The 22,917-nt window shown below is 39.1% G+C and overlaps 1 protein-coding gene and 1 long non-coding RNA gene across 5 annotated transcripts in view; one reads left to right on the plus strand and one right to left on the minus strand.

Annotated features, from left to right (window-relative positions):
* The window catches only part of LOC144203479 (uncharacterized), a 29,602-nt gene extending 9,168 nt beyond the window's left edge, over positions 1-20,434 (minus strand). For all 3 annotated transcript variants that reach the window (XR_013327695.1, XR_013327696.1, XR_013327697.1), the window contains exons 1-3: positions 20,239-20,434; positions 19,995-20,085; positions 8,765-8,877 (exon numbers count right to left, since the gene is read on the minus strand). This is a non-coding gene — a long non-coding RNA (uncharacterized LOC144203479). The remainder of the gene's footprint in view (positions 1-8,764; positions 8,878-19,994; positions 20,086-20,238) is intronic.
* Positions 470-21,912, plus strand: quob (quattro b). Of its 2 annotated transcripts, none has more exons than XM_077726944.1 (24): positions 470-752; positions 8,710-8,907; positions 9,078-10,587; positions 11,546-11,737; positions 11,892-12,012; positions 12,910-13,003; positions 13,306-13,392; positions 13,472-13,588; positions 14,707-14,805; positions 14,895-15,043; positions 15,489-15,627; positions 15,706-15,819; positions 15,904-16,101; positions 16,195-17,120; positions 17,232-17,481; positions 17,695-17,784; positions 18,296-18,520; positions 18,812-18,982; positions 19,407-19,584; positions 19,656-19,772; positions 19,944-20,195; positions 20,962-21,161; positions 21,278-21,320; positions 21,418-21,912. In XM_077726944.1, the coding sequence occupies exons 1-23, from the start codon at positions 750-752 to the stop codon at positions 21,308-21,310; spliced, it is 5,463 nt and encodes a 1,820-aa protein (XP_077583070.1). In that variant the 5' UTR covers positions 470-749; the 3' UTR covers positions 21,311-21,320; positions 21,418-21,912. The 2 variants fall into 2 exon arrangements, with proteins under 2 accessions (XP_077583070.1, XP_077583071.1); XM_077726945.1 differs by having other exon boundaries at positions 19,944-20,174.
* The last annotated feature ends 1,005 nt before the right edge of the window (positions 21,913-22,917 follow it).

The raw sequence follows: 22,917 nt of genomic DNA on the forward strand, positions 1-22,917 counted from the left end.
GATTATAAAGGCCGGACTGTCCGCCTGAAGACAATCACTAAAGGAAGGAAATGAGAAAGCCTGAAGCAGACAGTCACCCTCATTCGTCTTAAAGCTGCGGCCGTTTAAATTAGAATGAAAGGGGCCAAATATAAGGGGTGCTTGCTCCCTCATGAAGTGTGTAGACATCTGCACGGACCCATCTGCAGGAAAAATCCATCCTCTGTGTAAAAAAACGTGCATACCATCGGTGTTTGTGCAGAGTCGGTTGTTTCTCTTGGGTGATATTATGTCTCGGCTAAAGGGTGTGTTTGGGTGTGTGATAAAACCAGCATGGATTGTGCGAACGTGGTGCGTTTGTGTGTGAGAAGGAAGAAACTGAAAAGCCTCCAGGGGGATTTCCTCCAAAAGGGAAAGCTTTTCTCCTCCCCCTCTAACAATCTAACTCTGCCTCCTTCTTTCTCTCCCCAGTTTACCCCCAGCTTGCTCACAACACTGAGAGAAGTCAAAGAGACATGAACAAGGAGACTTGAGACTAGGTTTTTTGTTTTTTTCTACCTCTTATTGCTGGGGTGCTAAACTCTATGACGAAACCACGGGGCTTTTGTCACTTTTGCAGTAGGACTGTCATGTGGGCAGATTTGAACAGATGACAGCCTTTCTGTTATTGCAGCAAACATGGAAAGTCTCTCAGCGCAGATCTCAGGGAGCGTCTCTGTGGAGGATTTTAATCAAAGTTGCTGCTTGGTAGTGGAGAAGCTTCTGTGAAGATGGTAAATGCAAACATTTGTCCTTTTTTTTGTCATTGTTATGATCTGATTCACAAATGTCAATACTCCACTGACCTAGATGTTTGCCTCTTTGTCTAAGTCAAGTGTGTTTGCAACTTTAATCAGGTTCCGTCTTTAGTGTCTAATTACAAGACAGGCCCACCCAAGGGAAGTATCTGCATACATTACTACACATAAAATGGATGTTGCGTGTTGAATGACTAAAAAACTTTGTATTGTCCTGAGCACACTTGGTGGGACTGGTTCCCATCGGCAGTCCGCAGCATCTCAAGCTGCTGGAGTGTGAGAACACTGACAAAGAGAGCGGTACAGGCTCAGTTGTTAAGCTTCCACAAGTCCTTCACTTTTTTAAAAGACTTCGATTCATGCGGACGGGCCAAATTCCTCAGTGAGTGAGTGGAGGGAGTTTTGGGAGTAAAAATGCCTCGGCGGCTTCACAGTTCAACAGTTCATGCCGCAGAGGACCGATCTCCTATTGTACAAACATGCTACAGATTAAAAGCAAAGTTTATTTATGTTATTTGGAAAAAATAAGGCAGGTTGCTAGCATTGTAAAAAGGGATCCCCAAACTTCTAAAATCACATGTTCCAAGTGGTTGAAATTCCTGAAGGTCATGGGGTTTGAACTCTCAAATTGTTGTTTTCCTTTTGAGGCTCATTCGCATGTGGAACTGCACACCTCATCTTATCTCATTTTCTGAACTGCTTTATCCGCATTAGAGTCACGGGGTGTGCTGGAGCCTATCTCAGGCGGGGGACACCCTGAATCGGTGTCCAGCCAATCGCAGGGCACAAGGAGACGGGCAGTCATGCACACTCACATCCATACCAAGGGGCAATTTTAGAGTGTCCAATCAGCCTACCGTGAATGTCTTTAGAATGTGGGAGGAAACCGGAGTACCCGGGGGAAACCCACACAAGCTCGGGGAGAACATGCAAACTCCACACAGATGGACATGACCTGGATTTGAACCCAGGACCCCAGAACTGGGCTAACCACTCACGCAACCGGGCCGCCCTGGCATTGCACACAATATACAAATATACAAGTAAACGGAATATTCTCCTTATTAAGATAATGAATGGACTTGACTCATTCTCTACAATATAGTATGCAGGTTTGATGAATAAAAATGTCTAGATGGCAGTTCTCCTTGCTCATAGCTAAATTCTATCTAGCATTCCTAATGTGGCAAGTGTGCGAACCCATACTATCTGGGAGTCTGTTAATTGAATTGCTGGTTTAGTTGTAAATGATCACTATCACTGCATAGAGTCTTCTTTTTTCGATGGTTTTATATTTCCATATATCAAAGCGTATGTAAAGCAAATGTAAATCGAGAAAACGGGAAAGACTAGTCACTGGCTCAGTATTTTCCTTTCCATATACTTCATCCAGATGTCCAGTAAGAAGTCTAAGCATTATCTATAGGAAAACAGATGGAGAGACCACTATTTATGAGTGGATTTAATGCCATTTTTTAATTTAATGAATAAAAATTCATGGTGCAAGCGTGAAAGTGCAGTTTTCACTTGGTAAATTGGGAATGAGTCTTGATATACTCTAGGTAAAGTTATCTGTGCCTTGGACTAGATGCCAACTAATCACATATAGATCTAACATGAATGTTTACAAAGACTACAAAATTGATTGGAATATAATACAGTGGCTCCCAGGACCAAAACTATGTTAAATTTGAGGAACAACCCGACTGAGGGAAAAAAAAAAGCTTTTCAGAAAATGAATTAATGAATGGACAGCAGCTAGTATAGTATATATATACACACACACAAAAAAATACCAAGAAAACCCTACACCTTTCGAAACCCGTGCACAGTGCAAGTAAATCAGGCCATGCTCCTCTAATTTACATACACTTCTAATGTAGTCTAATGCCTTCTTTGTCAGTGTTCATTTCCATGAGTGGCCAAGTGAAGGCCATCAGTAGCTTGCCTCCTTGCCAAGAAAACATCATCACTTCTTCACTTTAAATTATGAGTTCTACCTGGAAGCAAAATCATACTTCCTTGCCACTTTGATTTCTGCCAAATTTCTACTGACATATCTACGAGAAAAAAAAAACATCTGCTTGAAGGACAAATGTACCCTACGCAAGTGAACTAGCCGATTTCAATTTTTTTCATTTCAACCAGTGTAAGCAAATATATTTCAGAGCTGTGGGTAATAATTTAACTGTGTTTATTGTCTCTGTTTCACAAAAGTGGGTCAAGTGCCATGCACTGTGTTTTCAAAACAGAGCCATTGCTGAATGAATAGAAGATATGTGTGCAGCTGGATTTCAAGGAGTGGGCCCTTCCCCCAATGTTTAAAGTTAGTCTTCAAACTCTTGCAGTGCATTTAAACAGCTAAAGAATTTTATCATCTTTACGGAGGTTCATATAGTTACACTAGTAAAGGAAAAAGTTGGACTGGACTCCCCCTTTGAATTTGATCATATGCTATTTTTGTTTGATTTCTTGCATTTTCTTTTCCTGTTGGCTGAGTGGCTTCCTATAATTGGATATATGCCAAGTATCCTGTAACTTTTTTTAGGAATAGTTGAAATCTCTGGTTAATTTCTCCCATTAGATTTCTGCAACCATTACTGAGTCAAAGCACATTATTTACACGTTAAAAAAATCCCAAGCTGGCAAGCCCCTAAATAAGTAAGTATAGCCATCAATTCATTCATTTTTTTTAACCGCTTAATCCTCACTGGGGTCGCGGGGGTTGCTGGAGCCTATCCCAGCAGATTTTGGGCCAGAGGCAGGGGCTAGGGCCAATTTAGACTGTTCAATCAGCCAACCGTGAATGTATTTGGAACATGACAGGAAATTGGGGTACCCAGAGAAAACCTACACAAGCCTGGGGTGAACATGCAAACTCCACACAGGTGGACCAAGCCGGATTTGAACGCAGTACCCCAGAGTTGTGACGCCGACACACTAACCACTTGACAAGCCGGGCCCCCCAGTTACTTAATTTGTTTTTAAACAAATGTACACATTGATTACTAATGGATGATTTAATCAAATGATTGTAATGCATGCAAGGATGTTGTCACATTTTTATGGAATATTAATGTTCCTTGATACACCCACGATTTTGAAATAAATTTAAGCTGATTCATGGAGATGTCTGCACACACGTAAAGAATAAACAGATAGGAATCTTAACCATGCCTTAACAAAAAGGGGGATTTTCTTTCTTTTTCAAATTTGAGAGAACAGAAGCAATGCAGGCCACCCAGTCTTAGATGGGCTTTTTATCGTTTAAATGGACTTAAAATGTCATCTCTGAATAGAGTGTCTGTCAGCTGATGCTAACAAGAATGGATCGCACACAAAGACAACTGTGACTCCCTTCTACTCAGACAAAGAATGAGTGGAGGAGGCACACTAACATGGGATTCCTAGTTCCATGTGTATAGAATTATGTGAGGTGGGCTAGGATGACATGATTTATTGTATTGGTTTATACAAGCTCTATAATTTCTGTATAAAAAAAGGAAAAGAATATAAATGAGCTGTTATTCAACAGAATAACTTTTTATTTATAATTGTTGTGATTTTGAAAAGGAGTCAGAAATAGAATGCTGTTAAATAAACACATTTGATAGTGTTTTTTTTAGAACTCATCAGATATCATATAACATATTTACTCAAGATATCCCATTGCTGTAGACTTGATTCACCTTACTATTCGACAGAATTGTTATATTATACCACCTCATCAGGGAACTATGGTGGCGGTAGTCCCATTGTGTAGGCATTTATGGCTGGCAATAAATGGGTTCCCTGTGTCTTGGGAAATATTTATTTATTTTTGCTCATAATCAGCCAAATGTGTCCTAATTCATTGGATGTTGCTTAATAAAACAGCTGGACAATGAAGCAAAACATATTGAGCAAGCAACCAGAGATTTCTTTTAAAGGCAAAGTAGTATAATATATCAAATAAATTCAAGTCAGTCAAACTACAGCTGTGAGTGGAGTTAAAACACACAAGTTGTGTTCATATCCCAATATTTAAAGACCTCTTCTTACTCTACGTGCATCAAATGCATAGTTGATTTTTTCCCACACATTTGGAAGAGACCTGATTCTTATCTCTGCGTATTTGATTCCATGCAGGTACTATGTTTCTCTTAACAGTGCCATATTGTGTATCAGAACACAGAAAAATGTCCCCAAACAATGTTGTGTAAATCTGACAAAAAAAAATGAATCTTGTCGGTCACACTAAAGTCTTTTTGTTTGTCAAAATGAGCAAGAATAGGGATAACAAATGAATTATTTATGTCAAGTAGCTGCAACTCAATTATGGACTCAAAGTCATGACCTAGGACCAATGATAGATAGGAGAACTGATATGGTACTATCAACTTGTTTTAAAAAGGTAAAGCCATTTTTTAAAGCCTTTAAGCCATTGTGGTACCTCTGTCCTAATTCTCTACTTTCTTGACATTGCATGCATTTCTTTCTCCTTTTTGACATTATTCAGTTCTTGCCCAGGTGTCCATCACATCAGCACTCTGTTGTCAAACTGTCAGTGTCTATTGTAACGGCTGGTTTGCTGTTTTCATACAAGTCCCCTGGATGTGCTGGCTTGTCTATACATGCAGGATACATCACAAGTCAGTGTTTGTGTTGCTAACATTTGCCTGGAAGTCACTTTCTATCCATTTTTCTTTTTTTTTGGGAGGATAGTGATGAGGTCTACAAATACGTTGTGACTCCTAAGAGCTTGTGTCCATTTAGTTAATCCCTACTGCAATCACAGTGTGACTAGTATACTTTTAACCTTTTGTCTTGTTTATGGTTAATGGCAGAGAGAGACAGCACTACAAATCGTGACTACTACTTGTTTCTACTAGGGCTCAAATCCGCTTGTTTGAACCAAAGCCAGAGGCAATACAAAGAAACAAAAGCAGCTATAGCCCCAAGGTGGGTCTTAAATGGCAGACAAGACAAAGAGAGCTGTGGCCTTTAATGCAAATAACATAGATGGTTCTGCTAGACTATGTATTGCACTTAAAATTCTTATTGTTTCCCATAATTGACATCATCCAGTGTGCCTCAAGTATGAATTCTAGATGTCCTTGATGACCTCAAACCATTTTTGTTGGAGCATATATGTATTATTCAATTCCAGTAAAGTACTCAAGACACATTCATGCAGCTTACAAATAAATCAAGAAAGAAAATGGAAAAAAAATACTATTTGTAAGTAAAACAATGTGTATGTTAAAACATGATACGGAATAAACTTTACTGGGGACGAGTATGTCCATTTTTCAAGCTAAATTTAATGAGGCAGCTATAGAATGTGGCTTCTCAATTCTGCAGTCTATTCAAACCAGATAAAAGGCTGCGATACGAGTCACCACTGAATGTTTGTAGGAGTGAAACTGCGAGAAGTGGCCACTGTTTTGGTTTTTCAGCCAAAAGTAAATTAAACAGGATGCACTTTTTGGTTGCATTCGGCGAACTTTGTGTTTCTGTCAATGCTTGTATAACTTGAGAGGTCAAACACAATTTCAAAGTAGTAATTGGAGGGGGAATTGGAATCGGCAAAAGAAATATTGTTTACCTAGGCAGGTAGGTAGGTACATAGCTATATTAGACGAAATAAATTTCACCTGAAATAGAAGATGGAAATATTACATAGTGGGAGTAGAATGCACAGGCAGGAATGTACTATAGTCTTTAGTTTGCATTCTAGAACAACAAAATAACAGAAATATTTGAAGTAGTGACCATTTTTAACATGATTTCTATACATGTTAAAGATTCCATGTCATGCATAACAGCAATAGAAATATATGTCTAGGTTGACAACCTCACTTTTTATGATGGGCTCTTAACTGTGTTATTGAATGTTTGAGTGACTTTTTAAAAGGCATGGTCTGGTTTGTTAAGTAGCCTCATAGCTTGGGTCAGTCTTTTCACTAAAGTTCTACTGAATATGAGTGTCAAAATTCCTCCAAAAGAGCACTCTAACAGATGTTCCCGGCAGAACCTCTCAATAAATTGGATTATTCCTGGTTTGACAGATCAAAGGAACTCTCTTAGCTGCCTGGATTGAGTAAAATGCCTCTACAAAATCTTAAAATGCATGATAGGTTTCCACCTAGTGATCTGTTACGAGTCAGTGTACAGAGTGATAGAAATACTCCCAAATGTTATGCTATCCCACCTATCCTGCAAAGGACTGACTGCTCAGTGGAAAAACTGCTTAATAATACTCTGTGCCTCTTTCTATAGTGATGCTTGTAAATATCACTGGCCAAACCACCCACAGAGCTCTACTATGCCTGAAACATGCCACTTTTTAAACACCTTTTATGAAGGTTTGAAAGTGTATTTAAATGTCAGGAATGAATGAATTGGAATTGTGTTTAATGTTAAAAAAGATACTGCAGTTGAGTGTTGGTTGAATTTTGATTCATCACTGATATGATAAATTAATTTAGTACCCCGAAAAGGCAAGAAGTGCCGAACAAAAGTTAGAAAGAATGGAAGCCTCTTCACTGAGAAATCAAATATATCAAGCCACTTCAAAGCTTAAAACGATTTGATAGCAGGCTCTGACACATTCAGTAGAGCACAAAGCAGCTGTGATGAATTACAGCGCAAGAGTCACTCTGTGGTATTTTGTTCTTCTTTAGATAATCTATTGTTACAGATGTGCACACAAAAAAAGGAAACATTCTTTTCTTCTTAGCGCATTGGCTATCTAAAGAGATACTAAACCGGAATAGATCAAATGTTTAAAAAACAACAACAACATACTTAAGTACATTAAAATACTTTCTTTCCAGTGTTATTAAATGAAAAAGTGCTATGACTTCAGTCCCTATTGCACCACAAATATACTGGCCACACCAGCATCAGACCCAGTGTGCGGTCTTTGAAGCTGCTGCAATGTGTTTACTCTGGGTCAAGCCCTGGTCTTGGTGTGCCTGTCAGCCTAAATGAAGAAGGGGCTGAAAACAGGTTTCTTTGTGGGCCTGGGAGATTAACACAGTAGGGCTCTGTGAACTAGTCATATGAATAGCAGACACGCTGCTGCAATTAGTTAGGAAGATGAATTTTAAGTCCAAAACTGTAGTAGTTGATTGGTTGTACTTGATATGTTTAGAATAAATGTGAAGGATGGCAGATATACTGTATTTGCCCTTGTGTTTTGGGTTTACGTCTGTTGAATTAGCAGATGTGAACCAAAATATGCGTTGAGACGAGACAGCTATCATATATTTCATAGTTTACCTTAGGTCATGGAATGAGCTAGAACCCGTACAGTTGTTCTTGGGAGGAGCATTAAAAAAACCTTTAGGGCTGGGATCTGGTTGAGAGAAGACTAAAGAAGTGTGTTTCCCATCAAAAAGGTTTTAAGTAACGGTCTTTGATTCTGTTTTAACAAGGAAATTGAGAGTAGGATTACAATAATATATTATTATATATGTATATTACAAATAAGTACAAGTTAATTTATTTTGTTTAATAGATAAACTGAGTTTAGAACATCAAGGTTACCACAGTCATAAAAGGGGGCTCTTTTCAACTGTGTACACAGAGGCAAGGGGCTGTGTAGTGTAGTGGAAAATCTAACAATGCGACTGCAAGGACAAAGCTAATCCATTTATGTACCGTCTTTAACAGAGCAGCTTCATGAAAGCTATTATAACCAACTGCACTTCATTATTTCAAATGTCAACACGAATTTGGTGAATAAATAACGAGTAACTTGAACAATACTGTTTCAGTGAGATGCTGTTAAACTTTAGCTGAGCACTCAAGTTCTGATAATAAACTTAACATTTCTTCTAATAGCTGGTAACACATGCAATGTGTTTCCTCTTTAGTCTTAGTTGATGTTTGTTTTATTTAATGGAGTAGTATAATGACAATAAAAGCATTCAATTTAATTGTGCAGAATCCAGAATCTCTGGACTCGTCTATACAGAGTGCCCTGTCAACCCTCTACCCACCTTTTGAGGTGACAGCGCCCATCGTCATCAGCCAGCTCTTCCGCATCATTGAGGAACGTTACCGTGGCGATGCCTTACAGTGCCTCGTGGATTTCCTCATTCCTTCCAAACACCTGTTGGAAAGTGTACAACAGGCAGCATGTGTAAGTAATGCATATGCCATGTCTCCATCCAAAAATTGAAAAAAATACTCATTCAATGACAGTCATTCACAAACTACATCTTTGGAATTAAATGGGAAGGTGATGCTCTTCAGAATGTTAAATAATCATAATAAGCGAAAATACTTTAATCTCTGCTTTTACGTTTTCAGGCTGGATACTCAGATGTGGTTTTCCGCTGTGAGGGTTGGCCTCTCTGTCTTCATGACAAAACAGTCATTCAGTTAGCACCTGTGAACCCTTTGCTGCTGCGTCCGGGAGACTTTTATCTCCAAGTCGAGCCCTTTGGTGATCAGGCAGCTCATGTCGTCATCAAAAGCCTCCTGGAAGCCGGATGTCGGGAAGTGGAGGAGATCCCGATCCCTGAGACTTCCTACCCATTCATTTTCACTGAAGACTGGCTGAGAGACATCAATGATGGCCGCCAAGGGGCTCCTCTATCTCGTTGCATACTTAGTACTGATCAAGGAGTAATAAAGTTGCCGTGGGCAGAGGTAGCCATTCCAGAGTTTTTGGACAAGCCTAAGGTTATAACCACTCATCGAGAAGTTCCTCCTGAGCCAAAGTCTAGATCATTTCCCAGCACTTACGGCGCATCCACTTTGCCATTGGAGGCACGGGTTCTTTCGTTAAAAGATAGGGTGTCTGCATCTCTAAGAACTGCGGATAGTTCTTCCAAACTGGTCAAATTAGAACATTATAAAAGACTCCCCAAATCGTATTCAAAATCTTTAGTTAAACCTGTGGGTTGGGTGTCCCCAAACACATGGGATACCCACCACTATCCAGAAATTGAAGGTGATTATGTGGACTTGGTGGATGTTGCTAAAGGGAAAGAGTTTGCCACAAAACATGGAGGCCAGTTAAATCTACCAAATTCGGTCTTTGTTGAACCAGTCAGACCGCCAGTATGCACACCCCTGGTGAGTAACGTTTTCTGTGGACATACTTTGCAGTATGCAGAGGAGCCTTGTGTGCCATGCAGTCAGGGAAAGCTAGGGGAAGACCTCCTAGAAGAGGATGTCAAACTCAAGTACAGGGAATCCTACCTAGCAGCACTGAAAAACCCCGTCCCTTTCGAAAAAGGAGGCATTGACCTCCTAACAGCACTAGAGGAGGTCAGCCTATGTGAAGACTTGGACCAAAACAATGACCTTGGACAGTTTTGTAACCACTCAAATACCACAATGTTACACCATGATTTCTGCCAAAACAAAGACTGCATTGAACCCAAAACTCAAACTTTTGGCTCTAGCCACAAAAATGTGCCCACAAGCAATAAATCAGAGGACATTGTAAAGGAATCACCACTTATTGTGAAATCATCGCCTGGTGTCAGTTACAGTGACAAAGTTCTTGACAAAATTCTTTCTCATGCTGAGCAAATGGAGAGAGCCGGTTTGCTTTTAGATGCATGCGATGATCTGGACAGAATGCCAAATCAGAATGTCATGAAATCGTCAAGCAAAGAAAAATCCATGTGTCGGTCTCTATCAACAGTATCTGACACCCCTAAAGGAAGTCCCATTTTCTACAAACAAAATAACAGAAGCCACAGTGACATTTACCCTGAGACAATTAGTAGCATGATGCAGTGCAAGAAAACTCAACAGCTGGAACAAATGACACCAAAACTGGAAAAACTGAAACCCCACAAAAAAGGTAAGCCCTTCAGATTCCCTTTTCAAATGGTGACCTTAAGAGTTTTGCATGTTGTCTTTGTAAACACTGGAAAAGTTCTAGAACATTTGAGGATAATACCATTACACTCTCCGCTTCATTTAAGTCACACATCATTAAGGCTCTTTGTAAAGGCAGTTTAAAGCTGAATAATATACCCAATGGATCTTTCATTCTTTTGGCAAAGTAGCAAATACATTTACACCGCCAAGATTACAGGAAATAGTCATCTATGCCCCATTTAAATGAAGACATTTTAATGGAGCGTCACAGTGATTGAGTGCTTTGCATGTCCGCCTCGTGTTGGCTGGCAACAAACTCTGAGGGTTAACCCGCCTTCTGTGCATAGTTAGCTGGGTTATGCTCATGAATGAATGAATTCTGATAGATTGATGCCCTGTAGTTTATCGTGCGTGATAACATCAATGAAAAATATGCCCTATGCACCCACTGGCCTATGTGATCCCTTGCTCCTAAAGAAAGAGCAAGATCTTGGTCGAGGATAAGTATGTCACGGGCTATTAAAGCAGCAAAGGCAGAAAGCATAGAAAGCATTTGTTGGCTCAGAATAGAGACCAATTAAGATTTTTCTAAAATCAAAGGTTGGCTTAGTAGTTTGGCCTCTGCAGTGTTTAGTTACGGTGGGCCTGTGAACATTTAGGAAGATTTAAACACAGCTGTGAAGGTGTGCATATTCTCAGCCATCCAGTGACATGGAAACTTGGGGGATCTGGAATTGTTTAAAGAAGGCTATCAAGGGTCGTCCCTTACTCTATCATGAGTATTATTAAGATGCCAAAGCTGATGGTGTTGTAATTCAAAATAAATAATTTCCCCTTATGCCCAGGGAGAAACTGTCAAAACATGGACTGATTGTAAAACTTTGATTTAAGTACTAGGGATGGGGAATTAAAAACATCTAGCTTGTGCTTACTGACAGACCTCCAGCCAAGCGGGGATGATTCTCCCTCCACTTCAGATGGACTACATCTCAGACTCCAGAACTCAAAGACAGAAGTCAAATCCTCCCCTCAGCTCTCATCGGCCAGCTGTATGCCACCTGATTCTCGTCAAAGTCCCATGGACAAAAGCATCGCCGAATTGCTCAAACTGGCTATCATTTGTTTACCAGGTACTTGGCCTTAAGTTATCACCAACAAGAGATGAACTGGTTCCCATTAACGGAGCTTGATAGTTTTGACTCAACGTTCTGAAATATCCTTAATTGAAATGTTATGTTGGGACTTTGCTATTCAATAATCCTGTTTCCATTTATTCACCCCCAGGCAGCCGAGACAAGACTGGCCGGGCAGTAGTGGAAGTTCATTGTGACAAGGACTGGAATTCACCTTCTCTTTCAGCACAGAATCTCTGCGAGTTGTTACTTTATCTCCACTCCATACCCAAGTACAGTATAAAATATTATAGTGTGAACTTAAAGGAGCACTGTGTATGAATGCATAGCCTATAACAACAACCACAAAAAGGAAACAACCAACAAAACTATCAAAATCAATCAACAATTAAATAACAAAAAATATTCGAGGACCGGCTAGACCCGGTAAAAAATAACCCCGGACGTCCAAGAGATATTTGAATAGAGTCCTCCCCCATTTGCGGATAAAATTGATGTGTTTAATATCCAGTATATAGTACTACAGTACAGTAAGTATTTGGTAAAACACTTGACTGCTAAAAGATGGAAATCAAAGTGTGTACTACTGTAGTCATAACCTATTATTTTTCATAATTGCATATAAATATACATAGCTATTACACAATTTTATTTATTCTACCACTGGTGGTGGCTATGCACACAATTTGATGATTATGCAGTAACTATTATGGCCACAGGAGAGCAGTACAATGTAAATATTTTAAGTATCTACAGTGCAGTTTGATATGTGGAAAATTCTAAAGTACAATCAATAAATAAATGGAAAAGTATATGCAATTTATGTTGCCATTTCCATCTTGGTGACAAGGGAGCGCTGTTTATACTGCTGACACTCACAAAGCCATTGAAGTTTTAAGAACCAATTGAACTTCTCCTCTTCCATTACTTATAGTATGTAGCCAGGATGGCTGTCAACTCTCTGGTATGCAGTCCCGTGTTGGAATTAGCACAGACTGACGCGTGTTGGACTATTCAAGACCATGCAGGCTATTATGTCTGTGTCAAATAGAGATCTAATGATAAAAAGATGATTACCGATTCGGTCAAAGGCTGCTCTCTAACAAAGGCATCTTTTATAAAGCAGACATGTTTGAACATGCCTTAATGTGATCTCATTATTTTGTTAGGAAAGATGTTCGAGAGCTGGGAATGACTTTGGTGGTAGATGCCAGGAAGAAGTCTCCTCCACCTCACCTTTACAAAGCACTACTCATGGCGCAGGTTGAAATAACAATACGTAATATGTTAGAAAGAGTCTTGAAAAGTGAAAGATTAGATGAAACAGGAGAGGATCTTCCATTTGTGAGTTAAAACCACAAATAAGACATTTTAAATGCACAGTATTGGATCCTAAGAAGGATTGAGGACTGTCTACAGCCTGACAATACCTGGCAAATCCATTTTAATGTGTAGTCCATTTATTGTATTAATTCATAATGTAATGTCAGAGGACCAAATTGTATTTAGAAATTGCTGTTCATGAGTCTGCACAGACTCAGACAAGATTTTTCTGTTTACAACAGGAGCAAGCACTTCATGCTGTCCACAGTATTGTAGTGCTGGTGGATAAAGATACAACTCCACGGCCTGAAAAGCACCCTGGTCTGCAGGTAAGAAATGTCAAAGTCGGTCACGGAGTAGAATCATTGCTACTTTGGCCTTTTGCATACTGTTGTTGCTTTATGTTAGATGGACTTGGTGGTGTCTATGAAGGGCCTTCACAAGACATTGGATGCTTCGCAGTTGACCTGTGAGTTGGGAGGAAACTTCACCTACAGTCATACAGAATGGCTGCAGTTCCATCAGGTAATACAAACAACTCCATAATCCTCAGCAGAGTCATTGAGAGGCATACAAAAAACGACAGTAGATACTCTTGAATTTCACAAGGGGGAGCCCATCTAAAAGTTTTTTTATTATATATAATAGCTGTTATTTGAGGGAAGAGGGGCAAGCATTCAATTCAACTTCATTCAATTTCTGAACCGCTTATCTTTACAAGGGCCGCACAAGGGTGCTGGAGCTTATCCCAGCTAACTTCGGGCACCAGGCGCCCTGAATCGGTGGCCAGCCAATCGCAGGCAAAGGGACAGTAATTTTTACTCAATGCCCTTCTAGCATGTGACAGAAATTAGCATGTGAGCCTGTGTTTCCTATATTTTTACTGTGATATATCATAATTAGACCACTTCAAGTTAAAATAATGCCAAAAACAATTGATTCACTAGACGAATTGTCGATGACACCAATATAAATAAATAACCCTCTGTCGAGTACTGATTAATGAGATGGGCTGCTGTGCAGATAGGATACAGTACTGGGTTGTGTTTTCTTTTCACATACTTGTACTGGTCAGTCTATTACCCATATGAACATGTGCAGGCCTACTCAACAGGAAAGCTTTCTAATGACCTTAACCAACAGTAATTTCAAAACTTAGTCTGGAATTATCAGATAGTGTAGGGATAAGCAGAGTGTAGGCAGACAATGGAAATCAGAGGAGATGAAAGACAGTGACTGATGTAAAATCGTGTATGTGGATGAATGATGGAGGAAGAAGTGAGGCTTCAGGGTGGAGGACTTAAATGTACTTTTGGAAGCAGTTTCTATCTAAAACTGACCGAGGGGACGTTTTGGACAGAGTGTTGCTTATCTTTCAGTCATGTATGAACAGACACATTTGAAAGGAGGTGGTTTGCCTTCCTGTATAGATGAACACACCAATTTAATCTATCAACTTTCAAAGAAAAGCCTCACATTCCCTTTTAATGTGGAATATTTCCATGTTTGGAAAAAAGATAGTAGGGACCGTCATTTCTGTAAATGGGCTGATGACATTGCATTCTAAATATAAATATACCCCATGTTCTCATGAACTGAATCTATCTTCAATTCCAATAATTATGAACTGTATTCCATTTCAGAGATTGGTTGGTTTCGTTTCTGATTTGAAAGAGGCTGACAGTTTGTTGCAGAGAGCTATTACTAAAGTCAATGAGAGCAGCATCATGGACACAGCAGAGGTGAAAATAGATATAGTATACATAATATGCTGATAAACTTGTTTTTGTGATAAATGTGTTCTCACAAATAAATGTTTTTACCGATGCAGGAAGTACGTCAGTGCATTCAGGAACAGAGAGATTTGATGAAAGAAGTGCTAGGGGATGCTCGATTGGTTATGTTACAGAGAGAGGGTGGGGCCGTATTGGCAAGGATGAGGAGAGAAGAATTCCGCTTTCCACATTCTGAAGACTACAGGTACCATGTTTTGTCGCCACTGTTTTGTGTTTTTTAATTTACAATAACTGATGTCATTCATTAGTGTTGTCATAATTGATTTTGCGTCTGACTATGAATTTATAATTTGGTCCAAGAACAACATCACCTATGAGAAATTGAGCTACATCTGGACAGGGATTACGTATGTAAAAAGCATAATATAGCTGCATTCATACATATAACGAAAATATGTTAAGTTATGTATTTTTACAACTTTTATCTGAAGGTTGAAGTTGTACAATCATTAGAAAAAGGTTTAGTCTTTTAATATCAAAATGTAATGCAGATCAACTGTTTTTCTGTGATGACACCTGAGGGAATTGGCCGAAAAGTGCGTCTTTCAAACCTTCTTTGTGGAACCCTAATACTTTGTATATTTGTCTTTTCATGTATACACAAAAAAAATAAATGTCCCCCCACGCAGAGATTCTTTGGAATCAGTGACGCAAATGTACAACGAAGTGGAAGAGAAGCTGCACATGTTGGTGATGAGATCAAATGAATCACTTCAGCAATTGGAACTCCTTTTTGTGATTAGAGACTTGGATGCAAAAATTAAAGAGGTACTGCCTGTTCTGTTTGTATAGTGTGTTGAAGTAATGCATTATTTCTGTACAGTCATTTAGTCCTTCTTTCTACAGTCTTCTATGTGGTTCAGTGATGAAGGGGAACGTAGACTGAATGATTTTACCAAAAACGATGTGTGCATTGAAGACTTGTTGCAGGAGTTTGATAAATTCCTCCTTCAAGCAAAGGTAGATATTTCCTTATAAGGATGCTGAGGGTGACTGATATGAGAAGTGGGGTAAAAAAAAAACTTACTATACCCTCTTTTCCAGGAAAAACAACAATACGCAATAACTCTAGTGACGGAAGCAGAAAAAAACGTGGGTACCGCTATACCCAATCCAGTCACAGATGTTTTTCAGATGCTCCTCAACACCTTCAAGTGCAATGTAGATGACTTCATGTCACGTGTGGAGCAGACGCACAAAGATGTGGATACACTTTCAAAAGTGCACCACTTCTGTGATCAGGTTCCTTTTGCTATCTATCTTTTAGGTTGATTCTGAATGATTTGAGTTGATATAAAGTCTACATTTAATGCTTTACTTTCTCTCTCTGTGTAGGCAACTGTTGTGGCCAAGGAATGTAGTATTTTTTTAGAGCAGCTAGAGCATGGGTGTTACTTGACTGAGGTCAATCTCAGCACACTACAGATGTATAAAGAGAGATTAGGTGATGAATTCTCAACCCGACATTTCCAGGCATTGAAATCTAAGGCCTGTTCTTTAAGGTCAGGGTCCTCGGGGGCGATGAGCGTGTGGTATGCGGCTTGGGTGCTATGCCAACAAGTACGGCATCATCTTGAGAAGGTGCAGAAGAAGAAGGCATGCAGAGATAAGAAGCAGAGCCAACAGACCACAGCCTTAAAAACTCCAAAGGAAAATGGAGGAATGGAGAATAAGACAGAAATTAGGGAGTCTGTATGCTCCCTGACCTCAGAACAAACCTCTCAAAAGGCTGCAGTTTATGTTCCTGAAGTTGAAATTCAACACACTGCAGCTGCATCCTTGAAAACGAATGAAAAAAGAGAACCACAAGATGTGAAATTAACCCCACTAAGAATAGGAGAAACTCCCACGTGTTCACAAAATGTCCTCATTCATATTGCCTCAAAAATGAGAGGAAGAGGACACTCTAGTGAAGTCGACCTGAGAAGGGCAGTACCAGGGGAAACTGGAATTACACGACATCAAGCCCTGGGTCGTTCCCTCAGTGAGGGATCATATACAAGCACTCATAAACAATTTGCCTTTGGTTTCTCGGATTTTACTCCAAGAAAGCCACTCTCTCATAGCAATAAGCAACGATTGGAACATAACTCAGTGATTTGCCAAAATCTGCCTACTTCCCGCATTGCAATTCCGAGCTTCAAATCAAGAAAGGGCGAAGAGGAATCCCCCACCAAAGGACAAACTGCCCCAACTCAAAGCTCTGAAGATGTAACAAGGATATTACTCATCGCAGCAGACAGCAATGAAAGTAATGCTTTGTAAGTTCCACTCTTAACTTGGATTGATATAAAAAGAATCAGGAAATAAAAGTTTTTGTTTGGCAGAAAACGGAGCTCTATAGGTTACAGTAAAATACATTGTATTTTCAGGAAACTGCGTAAGATCATCGAGGAACTTCTGACCACAGAGAAAGAATATGTTAAGGCTCTGGGCTACGTACGAGAATATTATTTCCCCGAGTTAGAGAGGAGCGACGTTCCGCAGGATCTCAGAGGCCAGAAGGGAATCATCTTTGGTAACCTTGAAAAACTGCATGACTTCCACCACCATTATTTCCTGAGTGAGCTGCAGAACTGTGTGAATGAACCCTTCAGGGTGGGACGCTGCTTCCTACGACATGTAGGTGATATAAGCAAAGAATGATAGCAATACTGCACGTATTATAAGAAACTAAACTACAGTTGAAGTGGGAAAAAAGTGACAAAAAAAGGTGCTATCATAAAATAGCAGAATGTCATAAAATACATCGAGTAATGTGTCAGTGTGGTACAGTGGAAGAGTAATAATGCTTTTATCTCATGATACTTCTCCCTTTTTTCTCTCCCTTTTTAGAGGGAGAACTTTACTTTATATGCCCTTTACAGCAAGAACAAACCGCAGTCCGATAGTCTTCTCATCAATCATGGAAAGAATTTCTTCAAGGTAAATTGCAGTATGCTCTGAATTCCTATCTATCCTTTTCCCCAAAACAGTTTATAACTTATGCAGATGGAGATAATAGTTGTTGACTTTATATAATGGTCTCTGTCTCATCTTACACTCTACTAACTTGCACGCAAGCATCGCATATTTCAAGTACTGTTAGGAATAACCATTCTTCAAATGGTGTAATGGTATTCTGCTCCAAAACTCTGATACTCTTATCTAAAGCCATTTTTCAATCTATGAAAGATCACTATTTATATAGATCATAGACAAGATTATATTGATTCTTTAATAGTCAACTATATGGAAAGTTAATTACAAAATCACTTTTAGTGCAAGTGAGAACGTCCGACATTACCAACACTATAAGTGGTATTTATTTTAACTGTTTTATTATTGTCCATGCATATTGTTGTGGTGTAGCTATACTAAAGTTTGCAGTCATTTAGATTTTAAATTTCATAATATGTTTTAAAAACTCTTAATTGCTCTTAATCTTCTCCACCAGCAAAAGCAGCTAGATCTCAGAGACAAAATGGACCTGTGGTCTTACTTATTGAAACCAGTTCAGCGTATCAGCAAGTACAGTCTGCTGCTCCAAGACCTGATGGGAGAGTGTACGCCAGCTCAAGCCAGAGAGCTGTCTGAACTCAAAGCTGCCTTGGAGGTTGTTCATTTCCAGCTCAGACATGGCAACAATCTGCTTGCCATGGATGCCATCCGCCAATGTGATGTGAGGCATACTATTAATTCATTGATCCCTGTAGGATTCTTTATAGAGTAGAGTTTAAAAAAATTAAATCTATCATCATTAATCTATTACGGGCCTGAATGAAAGTGTTTCAAATGAACATATTTTTTCCATCTGGTCCAAAGGTGTTGCGTGCAAAAACGTCATTAACATTCCATCATAAGTCATTTTTTGCAAGAAATATTCTATCCGTTTGTAGATAAATGGATTTGATTCCAAAATATGCAAAAAAATCAGAATGAGATTTAGTATAATGCATTCTTTGCTCTGCAGGTTAATCTCAAGGAGCAAGGGCAGCTCATTCGCCAGGATGAATTTTCTGTTACCTTTCGGAAGAAAAAATGTTGCCGTCATATTTTCCTCTTTCAAGAGCTCATCCTCTTTAGCAAGACAAGGAAGACAGATGTGGGAAATGACTCATATGTCTACAAACAATCATTCAAGGTACACACACTCACTAATTTGTAAAAAAAAAATATGATCTCATGGAGTTTTACTAACAAATGAGAATCCCTGTGAGTTGACAGCACTTCCCCTTATGCAACAAGTTTGTGGCTGGAGCTTTGTACACCTATCCGTGCATGTTATTTCTGCAATAACAACAAGTCTGAATTTGAGCACATTGCGTTATTTGCAAGTAGGGCTAGACCTAACTAGTGGCTTAGTAGACCATGTTCACTCCATACGCATCAATGTTTTCAAGGACCAACACTTATTTTTAAGTAGATGCCAGATGACACTGTGCTGCATGAATGCTACCTTTTTAAACTTTGTGAAATATTGCCCTGTAAAGGCAGCATTTATATGTTCAGCAAGCATTGCACCCACCCCAGAAATGACTAATGCAGACTGTGGTGTTTGTGCTCAGACTTCAGACGTTGGCATGACCCAAAACACTGGCGACAGTGGCCTTTGCTTTGAGATTTGGTTCAGAAAGCGAAAATTCCAGGACACATACACATTGCAAGCAGTTAGTCGAGAAGTAAAGGAGGCTTGGACTAAGGACCTGGAACGGATCCTCTGGGATCAGGCACTACATAATCGGGGTAAAATTCTAATGGAAAAATACAAAAACACACTTTCTTACTATGACGTCATTCTTCCATTTTGTCACTAGAAGTCCGAATGCAAGAGAGAGTTTTTATGGGAATTGGAAACAAGCCCTTCATGGACATCAAACCCAGCGAAGCTGCTATCAGTGACAGAGCTGTTGACTGTGGACTGATGGCAAGAGGTAAACTAATACTGATTACTGCAATAAATAGGCAGAGTGTTTGCCTGTATCTTGCATTTCTCAGAAAACAATTCCAGAGTATATCTGGCCTTGGGTCCTAAGTTCACCTGCAACCTTATATTTAAATCAGCTTAATACAGTAGAAAATTATGTTTTTGCTGCTCCCCATAGAAAATAAGGTCCTGCCCTTTGTTGGATCATATGCGCTACACAACGGCCTACCTGGGGAGCGGTCAAAATCTGCTGCTTCACGGAGTACGTCATCCTCCTCCTCCTCTTCAGGACTGGGTTCCCTTTCCCCATCAGCATATTTCTGTGGGCCAAAGAGGAAAATGCACATAAACGGCTTTGAAGGATACCTATCAACAACGGGAGTTCTTCAGGACGACATGGAACCTGAAAGTGGGAGTCACAACCTATTGTGTAATTGTTGATTTCAACCATAAACTGATGAATCACTACGTACAATTTTGTCCGATTAGTTCAGGGTTGGGCAAACTATTCCACAAAGGGCCGCAGTGGGTGCAGGTTTTCATCCTAAACCAGAAAGAAGACACCTTTTCACTAATCTGATGTCATACAATTGCAATCAGTGCAGTTGGGTGTTCCTTGTTTTCTACAGAAATCTCATTGGCCAACATGTCTGTTCCTGATTGGTTGGAAAAAAAACCTGCACCTACAGCGGCCCTCAAGGACTGGTTTGCTCACCCCTGGATTAGTCAGACAGTCTTTGTGATTTCCTTATATGGTGTATTCAAAATATATTTTTTTACAACTTCATTTTGTAATGAGAAAACTACTCCCAAACTTCATCTTTTCTGACTCCTCATCTCTTCTAGATTCTTTCACTCTCAAAACTACACTTTTTCTATTTTGATCAGGAGAAAGTCATTGCCACTCACTATCCATCAAAATGTTCTAAGTGGCTTCTTGCAATATCTTCCTTTAAGACAGCTCCATTTTTACCAAAGGCAGAGATATAATTAATAAAAAAAGTGTACCATATTCTTTGTCAAACATGTTGGGTGTCATTAAAAGTATTTCCCATACTCTAAATGGCAGGCTAATGCAAAAAGAGGGTTCCAGGTGCTTTGTTAAAAGTCTATTGAGTGAGACAGTATTATACCTAAATGACAAACGTGACTATGTAGATGTCCCAAACTTGACCATCAGTCTTGTCTTTGTGCAGTGGACAGTTCCGAGTCTTCAGGAGAAAGTGTCAGTGGTCTCAGCTGCTCTGCTCACAGTTCGGTACTGGAAAGGGAGGCTGAAGTCACATCTTCAGCCTGCCCTTCCACCATCACTGTCAGGGAGACAGCAAGGCCCAATTCAACTGGAGCTTGTGGCTCATCTAAGCAGAGCCAATCAGCAGTTGCACAGCATGCCAAGGTGTAGTACCAAAGTGTTGTGATTCATTAACCTTGGTTACATTTGTTGACACGTCAGCATGATATTGTAACCATGTAGTTGATATAAAACATGAGGAATTATGTATTTTTTTACAGAACTCAAATGTCAGCAAGTCCACTGAGGTTTAAATGACCACAGGTATGTATAGTGACACTGAGAACTAAAGCATTGTTGAATATAATTTCATCTATTTGTGATTCTGATGAGCCAAGTCTTATTTCTTTCTTTCTTCCAGATTATTTGAGAGCAGTGGATAATAAAATCAAAACCACAACGTATAATATTGCATAGAACTGTTTTCTAATCTCAATTCACACAAAAACAGTTTTTCCAACATTGATCAGTTATGAAATATACGCTTTACAACACTTTGTATAGATTGAAGTTACCAATAGTAACCAGGATTATTTAAATTACTATTCATTCATTAAAGAACAAATGAAAATTGCAGTTGATTAATAATGTAGACACAAATTGCTGTCAGTGTCTCTAAATAATACTGTGGGGGTACTATCACTAATAGTTACAAAGATACTATCTAATTGTATTATTTCCTAATCTATAGATTTTTGTACATATGTATCTACTTGTTATGTAATGTCTTTACAACACTAATATGTACTTGATATTAAGAGTTGTATCCCATTATTTGATGTTTGGCTTTAACTATATTTTTATTTGTGCTTAGATTTTTTTCTAATAATAAAATTGATTTAAAAATGTGCAACCACTACAGAATTTTGTTGTTCAATTCAAGGGTACATTTCTTTTCTCAAGCATAATATGAGCAGGACTGCAACACGTTTTTATTACAGTTCTTTTTTCTTTTTTTTGTTTAAAGCCCATTCACAATAAACCTGTTCATATAATCCAGCATTTAGAGTAACCACATTCAAAATAAATCACACAGACATGCTCTCACTTGTTTATTTTTTGAGATCTCCTTTTTAATAATCTTAGCATACGCTGTTTAATAAATTATTATTATTCATGTGGAAGCGAATGGTGTTGAAAACACATCACTAGACAAGCCTTCCCAGTCATTTCCATGTTGGATTTGGACAGAAGCCTGGCTTTCGTTTCACTGCTTGTGTTATTTCATTGCTAAGAGTAAAGCCAAAGCTACTGTATTAGGACTAGTCTGCACAGAAGGCATCAATGGAAATGGTCTCATGGCTTCATTTTCATGTTTTTGTGAACGGCACATTTAGCACAGCTATTTTGATTCAAAATTGGTGGTGCTACTCCACAAAGCGCCTTGTCCCAGTAAGAACACAAGTAATATAAAAATATAAAAAGTTACGTCCGGGCAAGGTAATTTCCAAAATATTGCACAATCTAAGATATTGCACATTTTTATTGCACACCCCAAAGTTATTGCACAGAAGGCATACTACACCATAAACTGGTCATCATTCAGTTGTATTGGAAACACAGAGACAAACATCCAATTGCACCCACAATTGCAAAAGTGCTGAGTGAGCCAGAGTAGGGAATTGATCCCACACCATCTGCACTAGTCACTACAACATCAATAACTCAAAGAAAAACATTATTAATTTGACTATACTGCAAAGGGCTGAACCTGTATTTTAAAATAAGTTTTGAAGGTACAACATATGCCACCAGGGCTCCTTCTTGCCTTTATGGATGATAAACATGGCAGTTATTTACCATCCTATTAGCCCTTCCTAAAAACCTGGTTGACATCATTGCTGAATCATCCAAACAAGTC

The sequence above is a fragment of the Stigmatopora nigra genome, chromosome 10, assembly GCF_051989575.1.
Source record: "Stigmatopora nigra isolate UIUO_SnigA chromosome 10, RoL_Snig_1.1, whole genome shotgun sequence".
Classification (NCBI taxonomy): Eukaryota; Metazoa; Chordata; class Actinopteri; order Syngnathiformes; family Syngnathidae; genus Stigmatopora; species Stigmatopora nigra.